General features: G+C 39.6%; 1 protein-coding gene across 3 annotated transcripts in view; it reads left to right on the forward strand.

Annotated features, from left to right (window-relative positions):
• The window catches only part of RIMS2 (regulating synaptic membrane exocytosis 2), a 452,082-nt gene that overhangs the window by 422,817 nt on the left and 5,748 nt on the right, over positions 1-23,517 (forward strand). For 2 of the 3 annotated variants that reach the window (XM_032610227.1, XM_032610225.1), the window contains one exon: positions 20,876-21,017. In XM_032610227.1, coding sequence (XP_032466118.1) covers positions 20,876-21,017 — 142 coding nt within the window. Of the gene's footprint in view, positions 1-1,867; positions 2,345-20,875; positions 21,018-23,517 lie in introns of those variants that run through there. The other variant, XM_032610226.1, reaches the window with a different exon arrangement.

The following is a 23,517-nucleotide window of genomic DNA, read 5'->3' on the forward strand; positions in this document are numbered from 1 at the left end:
ATAATGAAAGTTTCATTTAATGAAAACATTTCTATTCTCTGAATAAAAGCAATATGGTATGAAAAAATACTCATAGAGTTCCTGGTTTTATCAGTGTCTATTGAAATGCGGGTATTTTAGGAAGGTGAATAACGAACAGGAAATTGAACTAAGAGAGAATTGTAGGAATATTAATGAGAAATGATAAAAGCCTATCAGAAAAACAGAAGCAAGAAACCTGGTTGGTCCTAAGTCTAAGCAACCAAAAGATGTTACTATGTTAGAGCACTCTTATTTGAAAGTTTCCTAATTTTTAGAAAGATTTGGGAGGATTATTACTTGAGTGCGTTGTTTTGTACTTCCTAAATTGTGATGTGCTATGGCCAAAGCTGTTAACATACCTAGAAGGCTCTGTGTGATCTGTCCCCTTCTCTGCCTCTTATCTCTCTGACCTCCTTTCCTTCCTACTCACTCCACTCCAGCTACCCTGGCCTCTTTGCTGTTCCAGGGACACACCAGGACCTCATATCTTAGGGCCTTTGCACTGCAGGCTCTCTTTGCCTCAAACTAACTCTCTTCCTCACATATCCGAATGGCTTACTTCCTCAACTTCTTCATACATCTATTCAGATGTTGCCTTGTCAATGATACCTACCCTGACAGCTCTTGTTTAAATTGCAGACTGTCCCATACCCCTTAACTTTATTTCTTGCCATTTTCATTTATCTCCCTTTTAACACTATATAATTTACTGATTTACTGTGTCTTTCTCCCCTTACTAGAATATAAGTTCCATGAGAGCAGAGATTTTTATCTGCTTTGATCACTGTATGTCCTAGGTGTTTACAAAGGTACCTGACATACACTGGGAGCTCAATTACTATTAATTGAATAAATATTTGTATTTCCTAGTACATCAAGCAAAGAACTTGTTCATATATAGTACTCAGTAAATATTTATTGTATGAAAGAACCATTTTAGATTGTATAATTTACATTTTACAAAACACTTTTGAAATCCCCTAAAACACACAGCCAACAATCAAGCTATGACATGGTTAGGACTGGAATCATTGTGCCCTACCTTCCCACCTGCCTAGATAGGGAAATTGAGAGGTCTAGTGACTTGTCTAAAGTTACAAAAAGTAGGACAGTCTTCTGACTTATGCTAAAATGGGCTTACGGTTGCTTTATGTTCTGGGATAGAGATTTGCAGTTTGCAGAATGTGATACTATTTCACTTATAAACTGTTTTGTTTGCGGTATGTCTGTGTTGCTTCCAAATGTATGTTAAGAGGACGTTACCTGTTATTTAGATGCTAAAGCCTTACAGTGTTCATTGTCATTCTTAGCAACAATAGGTAGCAGATTATCTAATCTGGAGGGAAAAAAAGCATTAAAAATTCCCCAAATTAAAGCAAAATTGATAAACATCACAGTACTTTTTTAGTGTTGGTTCTTTTTTAGGCTCTTGATATTTTTTAAATCTTTTTTACCTTCTGTTGACTTTTTAATCTTTTTAAGAAAGAAGGTAAACGAGAACGCTTTAATTCTAGGCTTTCATGGGACCTGTTAAAAATTGGGGAGGCTTTGTTTTATGATTTGGAGAAAATTATTTCCTATCTATGCTTGAGGAACGTTAACAAATTTTAAGCGAGACTAAGTGACTACCAAAATTTGCCTGAGATAGTTCCCATCTGTGATGCCTAACGTATTGCGTCTCATTAACGACCATTCCCTGGTGTTAATCACGCGAGGAAAGGGAAGAAACGGAAACAGCAGGAGCTCCTCGGGGCTCAGAGTTGCCCAGAGCCTGAGGAGCGCGCTCCGGAGCTGCCAGCCCGCCTCCCCGTCCGGCTGCTGATTGGCGGGGACCTCAGCATCAGCAACATCTCCTTGCGAGGGGAGGGCGGCCAGACCGACTCGCAGCCGCAGCCTCCGGGCACCTCAGCTCCCTCCTGGCGAGACCTCGGACTTCCACAGCGAGCAGCCGCGTCCCCGCTCGCCACCGCCTGGATCCCCACCTCGTACCCCTCCCCAGAAGAGTGGAGGCCCCGGCAGCCAGGAAGGACACGTCTGGTCCGGACCGGGTTAGGGAGGCAGGGGCCAGTACCCCAGGGTCCCGCGGCAGCATCCCGGCCCCCGAAGCGCTGCGGTCGCCGCGCCTCAGCCGCCAAGACGCCTCGTATCTTGTACCGCGGGAAAAGCGGGTCTTCGTCCAAGATGGGCCGGCAGGGCTTGGGGGGCGCCGGCGCCGCGGGGCGCTCCATGCAGCGCTCCCAGAGCCGGAGCAGTCTCTCCGCCTCCTTCGAGGCGCTGGCCGGCTACTTTCCCTGCATGAACTCCCTGGAAGAGGAAGAAGGAGGTGAGCCTGTAGTTATTGTGTCTGTCTGTGTACATCTCGCATCTCTGAAGGTCGGTGGTTGGAGGGTTGACAGGGTTGGAGAACTCCAAGTAGCAGTGTCCCTAGCCCCTCCTCTCTGGGGGACTGTGGAGCAGGAGACCCCCCAGAGCGCCAGCTGAGCCTAGGAGAAGTTCTGTTTGGTTATTTGGGGAGCTCCACAGGCGCTGACTGGGAAGAGGCTTTCCTAATGAAGTTGAGTTAAACAGTGCTTGGCAGTTGGATGAGGATGGAGACAGGTGGGAGGCAAGGCGGCCTCGTTAGGTGCACCCAACTGTTTTGTTTTCGTTTACTCCCGCAGTCTTGGTATTCGCATTTGATTGCGAGGACAGAAATAACCAAAACTTAAAGGAAAAAGCAGCAGCAAAACTTTGAAACAGGAATCCCAGCCTGTGAACACTTAAGGTCCAAATGAGGGGAAAGGGTGATACAATGGACAGGTCAAAGGTTGATAGTACTAACGGAGGCTGGTTTGTGCTGTGGGCCTTTGGAACTTCGTTGGCAAGCACACTTTGAATCTCACCATTGGTTGTTTGTCTCTGGTGTTTGAGTGATGTCATTATAATTAAGCTAATGAGAGAAACTGCGAAGGGGACTCAAACTTTTCACCAAGAGACTTCAAGTCCTTTATAAAGTTTTCAAAACATAGGTTTTCTTTGTGAAGAACTTTCCTATAAGATTTAACAACTAATGCTAAAAACATAATTTGTAAATCAAAGTAAGAATTGACTGCTAAATAATAGCATCCCAACATTTGAAATGCTGTTTATTAATTTATTGATAAGCTAGCTGCAAACTGTGTTCACCTTTGCACGCACATATATCCAGAGTGGGGTGATTAGCATCATCACGTTACCTCTATTATTGTATATATCATTGTATAGGATAGGATTTATTTTGCTTTTATTCTGTGACAATCAATGACCTCTTACTAGGAAATCTGTAGTGACCCCTGATTTAGAAGAAACTAACTACCTGCTCTGAGAACAGGTAGAAATATTTTTTTCCCCTATTTTTCCCAGTGGAAGGCAGGGAGGAGGAAGATGGCTGATTAATAATATGTCTGAAAAGTGTTAAGATAATTCACTGGTTAGAGCTATCCAGGTTTCTTCTAGCTTATTGTTGCAGTATCAGTTTGCACTAGATCAGTACAGGTTTAATGGTAGGGTACTTCTCTATATAAATGTGACTTAATTTTCATACTAATCTTTTGCTGTTCTTGTTTGTACATTTACAGTTTGCTCATTTTCTACTATTAAATGTTTAACATTTCAGGAAATGTAAGCAAGTCAAGATATTAGAAAATCAAATTGGGTAAATGAATGATCATAATTGTAGCTAAAACTTTCAGTATCAGCTATTATCCAGGCACTATTCTAAGAACCTGACATGCACTTAGTCTTTTAGGCCCATAACAACCTTACGAGACAGTGCTTTTATTATCTCCAGTTAACAAAGGAGGAAACTGAGGCAGAGAAATTCAGAAACTTGCTCAAGGTCCCCAAGATAGTAGGTAATAGAGTTAGCGTATGAACCCAGGCAGTCAACAACACAATCTGTGCACCCAACCCAAGCTATATTAGTTTATTATTTGCATATACTTGGCCACAGTCACATACCTAGTAAGTGGTGAAACTAGAACTCAAAGCCAGGTGTGCCTAAAAATACATATTTAGATAAAACACATTATTATACACTCATTTCTCAATTTTTAGTTTTTACACCAAGTCTTCAGCCTTGACTTTGCTTCAGTTGAACTATCATCATTCTTTCTTAAGTTGTAGCTAGAGTTAATTGGATTTACAAAATGCCATCCTAAAAGCCTTTTTGAGACAAGAAAAACTTATGTAAATGTGAAATTTTTTCAAAATTTAAAGTACATTGACTTAACCTTGGCTCATACAGACTAATCCCAAAGGAAATTCCTACATCTACACATGGGAAATTGGAACAGATTTCTGTTCTATAATATGGTTTCTTGAGTCGCCAAGACAAAATGAAGCCAAAGTAAGTAACTAGAGAGGAGGCATTCCCCATAAAATAGAGGTCTTTCCACTGGGGTGTAGTCATTTTACAGCCAAGAGAAGAAATCCTAACTTTCTTCTTTGATTTTGCTATACTCTTACCACCCTTGAAAATCCTGAGATTTTTGAGGGCATTTCAACATACTGGCCTGGAGCAGTGCTTCTCTGCAGTTATTTTCTCTTGAGACACCCACACAGGACACATAAAGTTCATGTGGATAACATACTCTCATAAGCTTACTCAGGACTATGTTATTATAGTCATAACTGTGAAACCCATCCTAATTTATAAAGAAAACCCATCACAACAGATGATTGTCACACTGGTTGAGAACAGCTTTTCTAAAGAGGGCAGTGGTCTACCAACCAGTGTGATTCGACTGAAGTAACTGATCAGTAAGTCAATCTCATTTTACAGCTTCTCTCTCTCACTCTCACACTCTCTCTCTCTCTTTTTTTTTTGTCTTTTCAGATATAGTGCAATAGCTAACTAATCTCAAACGTACTCTGCCTTCCGGTTCCATATTCTCATTTTATTCTTGGACAGCACATCCAGGCATTACCATTCTACACAAGAAGTGCTGAGAAATTTATTGAGAGACCATATTCTTTTCACTCATTCATTCATTCAGAAATATTTATTGAGGCTCTGAGATGTGTTAGTCTCTATGCTAGTCCCTGAATTAGCTGAATAGGCTCCCTACCTTCTTAGAGCTCACAGTCTAATGGAGATAGATATTAATAGGAATACCTATGTAATTAAAACTGTGACAGGGCTTAGGAGGGTGAAGTACAGAGCACAATAAGAGATGATACAAAAACCTAATTGAGGAGTTAGAGAAGGGTAGGTACCCTGAGACAGTGAGGGTTAAACAGTGATAGCTCTCATTGCCTCCTGCACACCTTTGAAAGCAATTTGCCCAGAGTCCACGGCCAGTAAGTGGGGGAGCTGAGATCAAAACCCATAATCTGGCTCCGAAGTTTAAAATCCCAACTACTCTGTGTATTGTTTCTTCATTATTATACTGCATTTTCTTGTAATTTGCTGTGTTTTGCAAATCAAGTACAATAATAATAGTTACCATTTATTGAGCACCTTCTCTGTGCCATATACCTTTGATTTCATGATGATTCTTCAAGGAGATTATCATTTTCATTTTATATATGCGAAAACCGAGATTTAGAGAAATTAAACAACTTGGCCACAGGTTATAATCTCAGTGGGGCTGACTTAAATTAAGCGAGGAGGAAAGGGACATTCATATAAGCAAAATAAGTTAAGATTGTTGACTGGTCTTTGTAGCATCTCTTTTGTTTGCTTGTTGTTCTTTTTTATTTTACTTTACTTTTTGTTCTTTATCTCGGGATATATTCCAGATAACTGTTCTCCAAATCTCTGGGTAATTTTTTTTTTCAAGTAAAAGTAAGGATAATAGCACCTACATGTTCTTTAACTGTTTATAAATTATGTTTATTTATCATTGAGCCCTCTGAGATAAGTATTAGCTTCACTATATAAAGTACTTGGCCCCAACATTGAATCCACCTCCCTAATATAGAATATTACTATATGTAGAATTTTTAAACATGACAGATAATTCTAAGAGAGAAGGAACCATTGAAATGGTTACCATTCCTAGCAGGAGAAGCAAGCCTCCCACCCACAGATCCAAGGGCAAATGGTATGGTCACATAATGTAGGGAAATTGCACATATCCTAATATTTGTAGATCTGGTTTCTCAAGCTATCTTAAAGTGACTTGTGTTTCTGGGCTAGTGATTCTTTTTCAGTAATGTACATATAATATGTGATGAATTTGGTTTGCTTGATTTTATGGCCTTCCTTCTTTGTTTAAAATATGGCTTGGCAATTATACAGAAGAAGAGATCCTATCATCTTAAGGTTATTTAACTGAATAAATTAACTTATTTAATTTCTTTTACATGCCACTATCTTGAAAATTAAGTTACAGGAAAATCATCTAAGAAACAAGAATTGTTTAAAAATCACCAGAAAAACTGAGGAAAGTATCTTTACAGGTAATAGTGAAGCTATGAGGAATTAATATAAAAGGAACTAAACAGACTGTTACCAGAAGACCTAGTTAACTATCCCCCACTCTTTAAGAGGCTACTACGTTATCTTCTAATCCTTTTGTAAATAATACACTTAATTCTCTTTTAATTTAATTTTTATTTTTTATTGAAGTATAGTTGATTTACAATGTTGTGTTAATTTCTGCTGTACAGCAAAGTGGTTCAGTTATACATATATACATTCTTTTTTATATTCTTTCCCATTATGGTTTATCACAGGATATTGAATATAGCTCCCTGTTCACTTAATTCCTAATAAACGGTCCCATTTGATTAAAATGGAGCTTAACACTTTGCCCATGCTCCATTGGAATAAAAAATTCTCCATACACTTAAATATAATCCTCCTAAGTACAGACATCATGTCTAGCACAGTAGGTATTCAGTGTCTATTAATAACAACAGTAAAAGAATAACAGTATATAGTTCTACCATTCTTTTCAAGCTAATATCAATGTAACTGACTGCTAGCCATCATATTTATACTATTTTAAAATTATAACATGTGATCTAGACTTACTAAAATTCAGTGATCATAGTTTCTGTACATTTTCACAATGCCAATATTGGGGACAGGACATGGATAAACAATAATAGTCCAAATACGTGTCTTTTCTTAGGGGATATTATTTTTCCTAGATTATGATTGGTTACGTATAATAAATCATTTCTTATACGAGTCCACATCATATTCTACAATAGCACAATTTTTATATTAGATTCTAGGTCGATAAAGTGAAGCAAAAGATTTTGGAATTTGAAAGGATAAATCAAAGAACAGTTCCACTCAGAATGCTTATCAGATATTACATTTTTAATCTAAGATTCAGAATCTTTCACTACCAAGTGTCCAAATAATACCCTTAAAGTAATTTAAATTTAATACAAAAGTCAAGTTAAACCCCAATTTGCTATCATCCTTCAGCAGGTTCAGTAAATTCAAAAAACTAGAAATGGGGACAAACTTTCCTATGGAGACATCTTGTGTATAATGACATAAAAGAAACCCACTAGTAAGTTTCACTAGCTGTAACGGCAGCTTCCAGTTGCTGCCAAGGACTATGGTTAAGTGCTCTCTGCTGGTCTTCATAGACCATTATTATTGACCAGAAAAGATCGTTCTGTATATTTGTTCTATCTCATATTGTAATGGTATTTGATTGGAGAGGAGGGGATTTACCTAATGCCACGTATATACAATACTATTTGACCACTTGAAGAAAAGCTAACACAAAAATGATAAGTTCTACTTTTAAAGTATCAGTTTTTTTCTTAAATTAATTAATCTATTTATTTTTGGCTGCGTTAGGTCTTCGTTGCTGTGCGCAGGCTTTCTCTAGTCGCGGTGAGCGGGGGCTACTGTTTGTTGCTGTGCGCGGGCTTCTCGTTGCAGTGGCTTCTCTTGTTGTGGAGCATGGGCTCCCGGCATGCGGGCTTCAGCAGTTGCAGCACGCAAGCTCAGTAGTTGTGACTCACGGGTTCTAGAGCGCAGGCTCAGTAGTTGTGGCGCACAGGCTTAGTTGCTCCACAGCATGTGGGATCTTCCCGGACCAAGGCCCAAACCTGTGTCCCCCGCATTGGCAGGCGGATTCTTAACCACTGCACCACCAGGGAAGTCCCTGCAGTATCATTTCTTAAGGTTTAGATTTTACCTAATGAGACTAAAATGAAAGGGTCATTTATTTTAACTATTCCAGTGATCAGTTGTTCTCTTATTATTCCTGTAAGTCGAGGGCCAGGAAAGTAACATACATCAGTGAAGTAGGCCAGATATAATACAAAAGGGAAAATGCAGGAACTCTGAAAATCTGGAGAAAGCTTGTCCATCCAAAAAGGAATGATGAGTACTCAGTTCTAGCTAATTGATGCCAAATGGAATATCAGCCCAGGGTTGGCAAATTTATTCTTCTCTTTTCCCTAAGAGAAGCTATAAATCTGAATGTTTACTTAAAGCCTTTAAATTTTAAAATGTTAGTGCCTAAGTGAAAAAATTTAAACACTATTAATTGAACCCACATACCTATTGACCAAGTGTGGCTTAAATGTGTGCCACCAGTTGGCACCTTCTGCCAAGGAAATGGTTCCTTCCCAGCTTTTTTCAGTTCTTTTTCTTCCTTCCCATCCTCATTATCACCTTGATATCATTAGTCCTTGATAATTTAGGACTGGATTAGTCCATCTTTGAAATCATTTTCAGTTTAAGAGAAAGCTAACATAAAAATGATAATATCAGGGCTTCCCAGGTGACGCAGTGGTTGAGAGTCCGCCTGCTGATGCACGGGACACAGGTTCGTGCCCCAGTCCGGGAAGATCCCACATGCCACGGAGCGGCTGGGCCCGTCAGCCATGGCCACTGAGCCTGCGCGTCCGGAGCCTGTGCTCCGCAATGGGAGTTCTACTTTTAAAGTATCATTATTTATTTATTTATTTATTTATTTATTTATTTATTTATTTTTGGCTGCGTTCGGTCTTCGTTGCCGTGCGCGGGCTTTCTGCAGTTTGCGGCGAGCGGGGGCTACTCTTCATGGCAGTGCGTGGGCTTCTTATTGCTGTGGCTTCTCTTGTTGAGGAACATGGAATCTAGGCGTGCGGGCTTCAGTAGTTGCAACACGCAGACTCAGTAGTTGTGGCTCGTGGGCTCTAGGGCGCAGGCTCCGTAGTTGTACCATATGGGCTTAGCTGCTCCACAGCATGTGGGATCTTCCCAGACCAGGGATCAAACCTGTGTCCCCTGCATTGGCATGCAGATTCTTAACCACTGCGCCACCAGGGAAGTCCCCATCATCTTGATCTTGACACTACTGTCTCTCCAAAAACTTCAGTAGATTCCCATCTCCTACTAAATAAAACCTTTAGCCTAACATTCAAAGTCTTTCACAATCTGGTTCTTACATTCAGTTTCGCTTCCCTACCTTCCAAAGCCCTTTAGGAGCCCAGTGAATCAGTAGAACTAAGCTTTTTTGCTCTTTATCTCTAAATTCAGTAGCTTCAGATTCAAAGTTTGGGGCGGTGGTATCTGATCAGCAGAACCTCAGCCATTTACTCACGTCGTAATTGCCAGGCAGATTGGAAAAATGACAGCTGACAATTTCAGCTTCTACAGTTAAAGGATGGGTTATTTCTCATACATAGGAAGAGGGTTCAAATGCTGGTGAGCCAAAAACCCTAACAAATATCCATCTAATTATATAATTACCATTGCGGGGCGGGGCGGGGGGGAAACGTTAAGCTCAGCCTAATTACCTATTTTTAAGTCTTTAAAAATACTGGCTTGCTATTTGGTCTTTGCTCAATAAGGTAAAGTATATGTGGCTCTCTTAATTTTAACTTTTCCTGCAGATTTGGCCACCCAAAATATCTGTGGACATTTTTATTTTGCATATAGAACATAGTCAATCCCTCCCCCAGAAAGACAACCTTAAAATGTCATCCATATACCATGCAGATTGAAATCTAGGATCTTTGAGTGATGTATGGTCCTCTCCTTCATATCCACATGTGGCTTTCCAGGTTATAGTGACCTGTAAACCTAAAGACGCAGTATCTGCCTCCAGTACATCCAATTTAAATGGTAAAGCAGCAGCAGGATAACCAAAATAAAAATTTTCATCCACAGGAATTTGCCCACTTGGAGGGAATGGCGAAGATTGAGAGTAGAATACGTTTCTTGGTTTACTCATCTGGGCCCCTGGGTTCTGTTTTCTGGAAAGTGTTTATTTGTCCTTTATTCTTTATGGCCACAAAGGTTTGCATTGAAGAGGGGGTTTCATAGCTTTCATAGCCCACTTCTTCCTAGTGCAGATTAGGAAAAAAGTAGGAGTTACCTTAGGGGTTGAACAGGCTTTTTTTTTAATATATATTTTTTTAATTTTTTGGCCATGCTGCACAGCTCCCCAACCAGGGATCAAACCCAGGCCCACAGCAATGAAAGCATGGAGTCCTAACCACTGGACAGCCAGGGAATTCCTGAACAGGCTTTTGTAAATAGGCTAGTAATTATTTTTTTCTATACAGATCCTTCAAAAATTCAGGAGGCTGTTTGATTCCAGCCAGTTTCAAGTGTGAGTGACTCCAACCAAACACCTCATTGGACAAAGATTTTAAGCCTCGAGATTCTGTTCTTTTAGTTTCCACCCTCTGTGCCCTGCCTACTTCCTTTGTTCTCAATGGCAACCACCTTGATATCATCTGAAATCTATGGGTTTGTGTGGGAAAGCAACCCCTTAATCCAGTTTGGCCAGCAGGCTCTCCCCATTTCTATGGCAAGGCCCCACTTTTTTTTTTTTTTTTTTTTGTGGTACGTGGGCCTCTCACTATTGTGGCCTCTCCCATTGCGGAGCACGGGCTCCGGACGCGCAGGCTCAGCAGCCATGGCTCACGGGCCCAGCCGCTCCGCGGCATGTGGGATCCTCCCAGACCGGGGCACGAACCCACGTCCCCTGCCTGCATCGGCAGGCGGACTCAACCACTGCGCCACCAGGGAAGCCCCTCACTTTTTTATATATAGTTTTCTTCCTGCAAGTTTAGGATAATTTCACATTATTCCAGTCGTTTTTCAAAGAAGGATTTGTATAGCATTTTACAGTTTTCAAAACTTTTTCACAGAGCTTACAGTATCTGGTCCTTATTTATCACTACTCATTAAATACCACTACATTTCATATATTCTATGACATAGGCTAGGTCTGACCTCAAGTTTGCACAAAAGAACTCTGAGCTTTGGAAAGGAAGTTACCTGCCCAGAGTTTGCTAATGATCGAATAAAGACTTGAACTCATATCATCTGATTCTAAAATGGCATGCTCTTCTCACCACAAAAATGCTGCCTCAAAATAGCTAACTTGAGAGTTAAGAAGAGGTTCGTGATATTTCATGTCCATTTTTGAGAGAGAAACAGGCACAAATATCAGTGGGCTGATGCGTGACCAAGGACAGATGTCAGTTAAAAAAAAAGAAAAGCCAAAAAGCAGGGGGGACAATTTTCTAAATCATTTCATTTGCCATAATAGCAACGTCAGGTAGTAGGAACAAAAAAGTACCATAGAAAGGACAACCCCCAAAAGAGTACAGTGAGAGCTATAATTTCTTATATTTAAATGTGTTAAGAATACCAAGATGAGGGACTTCCCTGGTGGTCCAGTGGTTAAGACTCCACACTTCCACTGCAGGGGGTGTAGGTTCAATCCCTGGTCGGGGAACTAAGATCCCGCATGCCATGCAGTGTGGCCAAAAATAAATAAAGTCACTAATAAAATAAAAAATAAAAAAAAAACACCAAAATGATAAGCCTCAACTTTTATGGAAAAAGAATGATCTTACTGCAAAAGAGTCATAAGCTTGGTTTTATTTGCTAAAATAAGGATTAATAATTATTAACATATTAACAAGTAATAACAACAGGAGCAGAGTGTTCTGATTCTCTGGGGCAGTCTCTTTCTCTTGTAAGGAGCCACCAAATTGTTTCCCAGAGTGGCTGTACCAGTTTGCACTGCATGAGAGTTCCTGTTGCTCCACATCCTCACCGGCATTTGGTGTTGTCAGTGTTCTAAATTTTGACCATTCTCATAGGTGTGTACTGGTATCCCATTGTTTTAATTTGCATTTCCCTGATGACATATGATGTAGAGCACCTTTTCATATGATTATTTGCCACCTATGTACTATCTTATTTGGTGAGGTATCTGTTAGGGTGTTTGGCCCATCTTATAATCAGGTTGTCTGTTTTCTTATTGTTGAGTTTTAAGAGTTCTTTGTATATTTTGGATAACAGTCCATTATTGGATATGTCTTTTGCAAATATTTTCTTCCAGCCAGTGGCTTATCTTCTCATTCTCCTGGCAGGATATTTTGCAGGGCAGAACTTTTTAATTTTAATGAAGTCCAGCTTATCGATTCTGTATTTCATGGATCATGCTGTTGGTGTTGTATCTAAAAAGTCATCACCATACTCAAGGTCATCTAGATTTTCCAGAAGTTTTATAGTTTTACATTTTACATTTAGGTCTGTGATTCATTTTGAGTTAATTTTTGTGAAGGGTTTAAGGTCTGTATCTAGATTCTTTTTTTTCTTTCTTTGTTTCTTTTTTTTTTTTTTTTTTGCATGTGAATATCCAGTTGTTCCAGCACCATTTGTTGAAGAGACTGTCTCTGCTCCATTGTATTACCTTGGCTCCTTTGTCAAATATCAGTGTACTATATTTATGTGGGTCTATTTCTGGGTTCTATATTTCTGTTCCATTGATCTACTTGTCTATTCTTTCACCAGTACCACTGTCCTGATTACTGTAGCTTTATAGTAACTCTTGAAGTTGGGTAGTATCAATCTTCCAACTTTATTCTTCTCCTTCAATATTGTGTTGGTGATTCTGGGTCTTTTGCTCTCCATTTAAACTTTATAATCAGTTTGTCAATATCTACAAAATAACTTGCTGGCATTTTGATCGGGATTGCGTTGAATCTATAGATCAAGTTGGGAAGATCTGACATATCAACAGTATTGAGTCTTCCTATCCATGAATATGGAATAGTTCTCCATTTATTTAGTTCTTCTTTGATGTTATTCATCAGAGTTTTGTAGTTTTCCTCATATAGGTCTTGTACATATTTTGTTAGATTTATACCTAAGTAGTTCATATTTTGGATGCTAATGTAAATGATACTGTGTTTTTAATTTCAAATTCCACCTGTTCATGCTGGCATACAGGAAAGCAATTGACTTTTGTATATTAACCTTCTATTTGGCAACCTTGCTGTAATCACTTACTAGTTCCAGGAGTTTTTATGTCGATTCTTTCAGATTTTCTACATAGACAGTCATGCTGCCTGTGAACAAAGAGAGTTTTCTTTCTTTCTTCTCAATCTCTATACCTTTTATTTCCTTTTATTGTTTTATTGCATTAGCTAGAACTTTCGGTATGATGTTAAAAGGAGTGGTAAGAAGGAAAATTCTTGCTTTGTATCTGATCTTGGTGGGAAAGCTTCAAGTTTCTCACTATTAAGTATGATGTTAGCTGTAAGTTTTTTGTAGATATTCTTTGTCAAGTTGAGGAAGCCCTTCTCTATTCCTACTTTACTGAGAGTTTGTATGATGAATAGGTGTTGGATTTTGTTGAATGCTTTTTCTGCACCTGTTGATACCATCATGTGATTTTTCTTTTCTAGCCTGTTGATGTGATGCATTACATTAGTTGACTTTTGAAAGTTGAAACAGCATTGCATAACTGGGATAAATCCCATTTCATCATGGTGTGTAATTCTTTTTATACATTGTTGGATTTGAAGCTTCTACCCTAAAGTTACACAGACCAGTTTTGCTCACATTTCATTGGCCAAGCAAGTTACATGACCACACTGAACTTTATAAATGAAGGAAATGTGCATATATTTAGACAGCCCTAATGTCTACCATAATTGTGACCTCTACTTGTAGCTCACTTACTACTTCGTAATAGCTGTGACAAAGCTGTTGGAATGAATGGATTTGTGTTAAACTTTGAAACAATTTTGGAAGTCAACTGTTAATTTCTGTTTATTTTAATTGTTAATGCCAATCCTGGATTAGCCCAAAAGAAATTGTCAGATATTTGTCCGTATTTTGTTTAAACTTTCTGAGATTTGAATTATGTTTATTATAGTAAGAAGCCCCGACAAACATAAGTGCACAAGCTTTTATACACAACTACAGTAATCTACTCATGAGTGTCCCCATATTGAGGTCTTGCAGGACCAAACAGGTAAATAAATCAACCTCTTTATGTCCAGATGTAGTATCTGCTGACGGGAAGTCATTTTTCAGAATCTACCAACCTGTCTTCAGCCTGTTTCCATAAATCACTTCCCATATTAACATCAAGAAAATCTTGAGTCTAAAGTGAGTCTGTCTGCAAAAGGGGATGAGACTTTCCAGGTGAGAGCAAGCGGGAATGGGTTCTGTGGACCCAAGATTTGGAAAGAGGTCGCCCTGACAATAAGTTAGGCATTTAATTGTGAGTCTCATCTTGGGGCTTAGGAGAGTTTTCCAATCAGTAGCAGAGAGGGCCTTTTTTTTTTTTAAACCTCTTTATTGGAGTATAATTGCTTTACAATGGTGTGTTAGTTTCTGCTTTATAACAAAGTGAATCAGTTATACATATACATATGTCCCCATATCTCTTCCCTCTTGCATCTCCCTCCCTCCCACCCTCCCTATCCCACCCCTCTAGGTGGTCACAAAGCACCGAGCTGATCTCCCTGTGCTATGCAGCTGCTTCCCACTAGCAATCTATTTTACATTTGGAGGACTTTTTGATTTTTGTTGTCAAGTCACTCAAAGGGTTTCGTGGTTTTCAGCATTGTTACGGGAAACTGACACTTTGGTTGTTTATTTACTCAGGTGGCTTTCTTTGACTTTAGAGGGCACCAAGCAAATGAGTCATCAGACTAAGTAGAGCAGAATAACAAGGACACCTCCTGTGTTGCTTTATGCTTGTGATCTTTTGTAATTCAAGAACCTGATTTTTACCTACAGGCACCTTCTCCAAATATACTTCAGCTTAAAATACCACACCAAAATGAGTGGTTTAAGAACTCTGCAACAACGTAATCTGGGCCTTAGTTTTGTAGTTTGCTACCTGAGTATTTTTAAACATCTTTATACACACACACATATCATATATATAAATATATGATATGTATGTAGTGTATATATGTATATATACTTTTTAAAATACATACTTTTTCTTATCATCGCTGTTGAGTTCTTACAGATAATTTCAGTTGTTCTACTCCTGTGGTCACAACAGGTTATTTTTATAGATCTCCCATTAAAAAAATAATCTAAAGAATTACCTGTTGTTGCTTGATAATTATCACATATTTTTACCAGCTTAAAACAACACCCATTTATTAGTTCACAGTTCTGTAGGACACATGTCTGGCAGGCCATGACTGGGATCCTGCTTAGGGTATTGCATGGCTGAAATCAGGGTGTAGGCTGGGCTGAGTTCTTGTCCGGAGGCTCTGGGGGAAAGTCAGCTTCCAGGATCATTCAGGCTGTTGGAAGAATCCAGTTTTTTGCTGCCTGTCAGGCTAGGCATTGCTGACGGCTGCTCTCAGGACCTTCCCACATGGTCCCCTCCATCTTCAAGCCAGGAAAGGTACACCAAATCCTTCTTGTGTTTCAGATCTCCCTGATTGACTTTTCTGGAACCAGCCAGAGAAAGCACTCTGCTTTTAAAGTTTTCATGTGGATGTGTTAGGCCCACCGAGATAATCTTTCTATCTTTAGGTCAACTGGTTAGTAACCTTAATTATGTTTGCACAATCCCTCTTGCCATGTAAAGTAACATAGTCATGGGGGCCATCTTAGAATTCTGCCTACTATACTTTATATAGGCATTCTGTTATATAGATTCAGTTTTTAGGTTGAATAACATGACAGCATTCAAAACATTAAATGTGAATCACCATAATGAATTATATTTAGGTTAAATTACTTTTATTGTGAATGTGATGCAAAGGATTTGTGGTATTGAAAAATACACACTTTAAAATAGATAGCTAGTGGGAAGCAGCCACATAGCATAGGGAGGTCAGCTCCGTGCTTTGTGTCCACCTAGAGGGGTGGGATAGAGAGGGTGGGAAGGAGATGCAAGAGGTTGGAGATATGGGGATGTATGTATATGTAGGGCCGATTCACTTTGTTATAAAGCAGAAACTAACATACCATTGTAAAGCAATTGTACTCCAATAAAGATGTTAAAAAAAAAGAAAAATACATACTTTTTAAATAAGTCTATAAATATATCATATAAAAGTACATTTAAAAGACATATTTTAAAAAGCTATTATAGGGCTTTCCTGGTGGCACAGTGGTTGAGAGTCCGCCTGCCGATGCAGGGGACACGGGTTCGTGCCCCGGTCCGGGAAGATCCCACGTGCCGCGAAGCGGCTGGGCCCGTGAGCCATGGCCGCTGAGCCTGCGCTCCGCAACGGGAGAGGCCACAACAGTGAGAGGCCCGCATACCGCAAAAAAAGAAAAAAAAGCTATTAAATGCTCAGCATATGCCTAGAATGCTTTGATTCCATCAGATGACAGGGAGTAGCCTTATCTCCTCAATATATGCTATTAATCACGGTCTTGGTCATTCATTAATAACACAAACTCATAGACTTTAGAGCTAAAAGAGATCAGAGATCTTCTGGCACCCTCCCCCTCCTTTGTTCTTTTGTTTGTTTGTTTTTGCGGTACGCCGGCCTCTCACTGTTGTGGCCTCTCCCCTTGCGGAGCACAGGCTCCGGAAGCGCAGGCTCAGCGGCCATGGCTCACGGGCCCAGCCGCTCTGCGGCATGTGGGATCTTCCCGGACCGGGGCATGAACCCGTGTCCCCTGCATCAGCAGGTGGACTCTCAACCGCTGCGTCACCAGGGAAGCCCCCTCCTTTGTTTTTTTTTTTTCATAAATGAGGAACCTGAAACTCGGAGAGGGATATGACTCAGAGAAGGCCATAGAGCCAGCTAGTCAGTGATAAAGATTGGCCTAGAATACATGTTTTCTGATTTCCTTTCTGGTAGAAATAATGACAGTACCATTAATTGAAGATTTTCTATATAGCAGGCACTATCCTAAGCACTTTAAATACATTATTTTCCTTAACTGTCACAAAAATTATATCAGGTAGGCATTACTAGCATTGCCGTTTCACAGTTTGAGAAAGCTGAGTCACAGAGAAGGTAACTTGCTTCATGTCACCCAGCTAGTACATGATAGAGTAGGGATTCTAAGAGAAACAGCTGGACACCAGGGCCTGACCTCTTCACTATTCTCTGCTCTTTCCACCCCACCAGCTGCTTCTAGCAGGGCCTTCCACATGCACTCATAGAGTTAGCTTAGTATCATCGCCATGGACAGCTGTCCAAGCTACCCATTGGTTATATTCTGACAACAAAATAGTGAATAGCAGAGAACTTGGAGTCAGGGAACTGTGTATAAACTCTGGTTCTGTCATTTTTTGTTTGGCTTCAGGGAATCGTGTAACCCGCTGGGGCCCTTGGATACTGGATCTGTAAAATGGGGATTAGGAGAGTTGTTCTGTAGAGGACACATGTAAAAAGCAATCTGTGAACAAAAGGATTACATGCTCGTTGTATTGTTATTCTTTGCCAAATGGTCACTAGTTCTCATCAGCCTGTAATAGCAGATTTTCAAGTCACTTTTGCTGTGATAAGAGTCAGGCATTACATGAAAACCAGTAGATTTTTGACACTGCAAAGGCCATGTCCTGAGACCTTTAGGAAGTCATGTTTTCTGTACTTATCCTCATTCTGCATTTTCAAACGTCACTGAAGTTGTATATCTCACTTGGGGGTGGTTTTTCATGCTTCATAGGCACTCTTCACAGGAAGTGAATGGTAAAGCTACACGGAGAGGCCAGGACTCAGCCATTGGCCTGGCTCCCTCACACCAGCCCAGCACCTTTCATGATTCCAGTTCACACCTGGACAAAATTTTACTACTTTTTTTTTTATTAATTTTGTTTGGAGTATAGTTGATTTACAATGTTGTGTTAGTTTCTGCTGTACAGCAAAGTGAACCAGTTATACACATACATGCATCCACTCTTTTTTAGATTTCTTTTCCATATAGATCATTACAGAGTACTGAGTAGAGTACCCTGTGCTATACAGTAGGTTCTTATTAGTTACCCATTTTATACATAGTAGTGTCTATATGTCATTCCCAATCTCCCAATTTATCCCTCCCCCACCCTTTATTCCCTGGTAACCATAAGTTTGTTTTCTACCTCAGTGACTCTATTTCTGTTTTGTAACTAAGTTCATTTGTACCATTTTTTTAGATTCCACATATAAGCGATATCATATGATATGTTTTTCTCTGTCTGACTTAACTTCATTCAGTTTAATGTGGCCATTTGGGGATCACTCTCAAATGAAATCATAAATATTGAATGTATGGCTATCAAGGTCTACTCTTCATCCCCATCCTTTTTGTTATTATTTAATCCTCTTCATGTATATGTGTATTTTTTGCTATACTGTTCGAAAGTAAGTTGCAAACAATATAACATTTCATGTCTAAATACTTCAGCGTATGTATCTCCTAACGATAAGGAAATTTTTTATAATACATGCCACTATCTACCTAAGGAAATTAACAATTTTCTTATCCCATCTAATACTCAATTCATATTCATATTTTCCCTACTTGTCCTAACATTGCTTTTAGTGTTTTGCTTTTAGGGTTTCTTTTTTTGTTGTTTTTTTCTTGAAAAGAAACCAGTCAAAGTATACTTATAGCATTTAATAGTTACATCCCTGTGGTATTTTTAAAGCTGGAACAATTCCCCCACCTTGTTAGTTTTCATGATATTAACTTTAAGAGACTAAGTCAATTCTCTTGAACAAAATCCCATGCTCTGGGTTTGTTTGATTTTGTGTGTCTGTATCCTTTATCTTGTTATTCTAGCCTCTCTATTTTTGAAAACTTAGAAGTTGGTTGCAAAGACCTGATTAGAAACAGGTTGTGTACTTTTGTCTAGAACAGCTTGATAGGTGCTACAGTGATTGCCCCACTATTAGTGCTAAGTTTGCTCACCTGATTAAGATGGCAATAGCCAGGTTTCCCAGTAGTAAAGTACCTGTTTTCCTTTAACAATTAGAACTAAGTTGTGGGCTGATTTTTTTGGTTCATATGAATATCCTTTTATCTCATGGCATTAGCATCCATTGATGTGCCTTATTTGAATCATTTATTCCACTGGAGGTTGCCAATTGGTAATTTTAAAATTTTCTCACTTTTTACATGTATTAATTAACCATTTCTCTGGCAGGAAGAGCCTTCTGTCATCAATGGGGGATGTTTTAGCTCCTCTCAGTAGTTCATATCAGTACAACATGTTTTACTATCAATTATCTAAAAGAGGCTCAGATTATGGAACTGAGTTGTAGATCAGTGATAACATATTTTATGTATACTTTTTAAAGCATTTTGATGTACATTAAAGTTGGAAGTGGAGAAGAGATGAAATTTAAAGCAGTGTTTCAAAATGGTGAGCAGATATTCCAAGAGGTTTGATGGAAAGGATTTCCACAAGTCACTGTCAACATCACCAAATATTTATTGATCTAAAATGCAATTATTAATACCAGGCACTAAAAGAGCTTACCATATCCCAAAATACTAATGATACGAATAGTCAATGTGGATAAATATTTAGACCTGACAGGAAGTAAATTAATACAAGTAATTTTTTTTCTTTTTTTTTTTTTTTTTTTTGCGGTACGCGGGCCTCTCACTGCTGTGGCCTCCCCCGTCGTGGAGCACAGGCTCCGGACGCGCAGGCTCAGTGGCCATGGCTCACGGGCCCAGCCGCTCCGCGGCATGTGGGATCCTCCTGGACCGGGGCACGAACCCGCGTCCCCTGCATCAGCAGGCAGACTCTCAACCACTGCGCCACCAGGGAAGCCCAATACAAGTAATTTGAACCATCCCCCTGTTGCTCCAGCTTCAGTCATCTCTCAGCTCCACATTCCAACATGCAAGGCCTTTGATAACTGGGGCTGTTTCTTGGATCCCAATCGGCCCATTTTTCAAGCCCAGCTCAAGTCCCAACTCCCTCTGTGATGCTCCTTCCTCCCTGACCTCTGCAGATGGCACTTCGTACCTCTGTTACATCTGTGGTACTTGACTCAGTTTCCTGTTTGGTCTTCTAATTGGCTTCCATAAGCAAACCTCCTATTCAAACTGTTGAAGATCCTTAAGAACATGACTATCCAGGACCAAAAATTTAAAAGCTCTTTTTTCACATGGCGTTGCTGGGTTTTGCATTCCTTATGAGACCCTCTCTGAAAGTGACGTACAGATGTGAAAGTGTTATCAGGCGAGGCTCTCTCCTTAGTGTAGCTTTCTTTGCTTTCTAATACTGATCACCCTGCAAAAACAGGGTTTTGTGTGAAAGTTAAAGCTAGAATTGAGGATTACTCACCACCTATTCTTTGGAAATAATGTGAAGGCCTACTTCTTTGACTATGACAAAAAAAAAGAAAAAGGCATAAATTAATCTTGATTTAAATATTACAATGAAAACAAAGCTTATTTTACATAGCTTGAACCTTTTTGTTCCTTTTGTTACCAATTTGAACACTGTTTTAAATGAAAATAAAACAATGGTATTTTGTGCTTCTTGAAGATTTTTTAGAAAGTTTTCATCCCTCAACAAGACGTGATTTGAAATACCTTTTCTCTCTGTCTCCTTCATAAAAGCATTTTGTATTTATGCAGGTTCTTCATCTGAGGACCTCAAAGCATCGGCTGCTATTTTTTGTTACCAGATGATGATGACAAAACTATCACCCCTTTTGTTTTCTGTCCGTGCAGAAGCCAGTGGTAAAAAGCTACGGAGCACCGTGCAGAGAAGTACAGAAACAGGCTTGGCTGTGGAAATGAGGAACTGGATGACTCGACAGGCAAGCCGAGAATCTACAGATGGCAGCATGAACAGCTATAGCTCAGAAGGAAAGTGAGTGATGCTGGCTGTGCCGTCGTCTCCGTGCCTTGCTGGAGACCTTCTTCTCTACCTCACTCTCTGTGCTTTCACCAAAGCTAACTCACAGGCCCTATAGCACCATTTCAACTTTCACTGGCTGATTTGCTGTGAAGAAAACTTTTGCTTACCCGCCACACTGAGAAATGTGACATATCTGGCTTTTTATATCAATGGAAACAGGTTTGGGGATAAAGTGTTTCAATTTAAGGGCAAGATGCTAAAATGTGACTGTCACAAATAGAAGTTTGCCCTACCTTGAAATAATACATAAAAGCACAGAAATAATAAGCACTTGTGCCCATGCCACATGTACGATGCTAATTTTTTTAAATCCTTGCTCTAAGAGTTATTACTAAAAAATATAGAATATCGATACATACTTAGTTCCATCCAGTAACAAACAGTTCAGATAAATGTAACAGCCAAAATGAAATGCCGCAAAGTTGGTGAGCCTTTCCTTTATGTAGTTATCATGTAGCTTTCCCTTGACTCCACTGTGTCTGAGATATTTTTAAAGCATTTGTCAAGATTGTACAGCCCTGTCACCAACAAATTAACAATAATTAGCAACTGCAGATCGTAGATGGGTGCGTAAAGGACATTAATAGAGGAGAGTGGGGTTTACTGACCTCATCTGTCATCACCATGGAAGCATCAGGTGCTCAGGCAACGTATGTGTAGTCAGTTCACAGGTGTGAGGCCATAGGAGCCGCTGGCAGTGTTGATGATTTGCCCTAGGGATCATTTGTCTAGCACAGTTATATAAATACGAGATATATATATGGTTTCCATACATTTGTAAGTAAGGTTATATGGGATATTTATGGAAGCATTAAAAATGTTCGGATTAACTGTATATTTGGGAATTAATTAAGCTTGGGGGACGAAATAGATTGGACGTTAATCAAGGAAGTCTTAAAGGAGATGGAGAATCAAGGAAAAAAGAAATGTGCAGTGCGCACTCATCACTGCAAAGCACTGCGTTAGACACTGTTAGGGATATAAAAATGTTCAAACTATGACCCCTGTGCTCCAGGTGTTTATAGTCTTATTGGAGAAATGGGATGAATACTCATAAATTCATTCAACAGATATTTCCATACCTTCTAGTGTTCTAGGCACTTTGCTATGAGTTGGGGATATATGTCATCCGAGGAAGCAAAAATCAGTTGGTGGTTAGACCATAGGCTTTAGAATCATTTAGGCTTAAATTCTAATCTGTTTTTTGGTGCTATAGAAACTTGGGCAAGTTATGTAATTTTTTTAAGATTCATTTTAATTAATTGATTGAGTTTAACAAGTACTTACAGTATTTCAGGCATGGTTCTAGTGCTGGATATAGATCAGTGAACAAATAAGAAAAAAAACCCTACCCTCATCAAACTTACAGTCTAACAGATAAGATGGACAATAAACTTGAAAAATTGTTCAAATACAAGAAAAATTAGGAAAATATATAATATTTAATATATAATAGATTAGGTGGTATAAGTGCTAAGGAGAAAAAGGTGAGAGAAGAGATGGCAGAGGTTAAGGGTAGGGTTTTACGTAGATTAGACAGGGGAAAGGGCACATTTGATTTAAAATCTGAAGGAAGTTAGTGAACACGTGAATGTCTGAAGGAAGAACATTTCAGGCTGAAGCAACGCTGAGGCTGGAGCTTACCTGGCATCAGTAGTGGGAATGGCGGCACCGGGGAATGAGGGCAGGAATAGTAAAAAAAAACTAGGAATTAAGATATGGGGGGCAGGGGTGGACAGGTTGTATTGTCTTTATACATCATTGCAAGGACTTTGCTTTTACCCAGATCGAGATGAGAAACCAATGGAGGACTGTGAGCAGAGGCCTGACATTATCTGGCTTCAGTTTTAACAGATCACTCTGATTGCTGTGGGAGTGGAGAGAAAGGTGGCAATGGGGAGATCATTCAGAAGGCTGTTGCAGCAATACAGAAAGAGAAAATGATGGCTTGAAGAGAAGAAGTCAAAAGATGAAGCCTCCTATATTTAGTGGCAAAATTAGCAAAGGAGACTGAGGAAGAATAGCCAAAGAGGAAAACCAGGAGGCTAGAGAGTCCAGGAAGCAAAGTGGAGAAAGTATTTCAAGGAAGAGGGAGGGATCGGTTGGGTCAAATGAGGCTAATATGTTCAATTAGACAAGTCTGGAGTATTAACGGTCGGATTTACCACTGTGGCTGTTAGGTAACCTTGATCAGAGAAATTTTGGTGGAGTGGAGAAAAATTGAGGAAGAGAGCAAGGAAAAACTGATTCGATTTTCAAAGGAGAATGAGAGGAAAGAAATTGAAGATGGTACATAGAGACAGCTCTACGAAGTTCCAAGGAGAGAAACGGGGCGGTAGCTGCGGAGGGAAGGAGGTTAGGAAAGGGATTTTTTTAAGGTGGAAGAAATAGCAGTGTTTGGGTGTTGATGGGAATGATCTGATCTGAAGACTTTCTTCATCGATAAAATGGG

The sequence above is a fragment of the Phocoena sinus genome, chromosome 17 (assembly GCF_008692025.1).
Source record: "Phocoena sinus isolate mPhoSin1 chromosome 17, mPhoSin1.pri, whole genome shotgun sequence".
Taxonomy (NCBI): Eukaryota; Metazoa; Chordata; class Mammalia; order Artiodactyla; family Phocoenidae; genus Phocoena; species Phocoena sinus.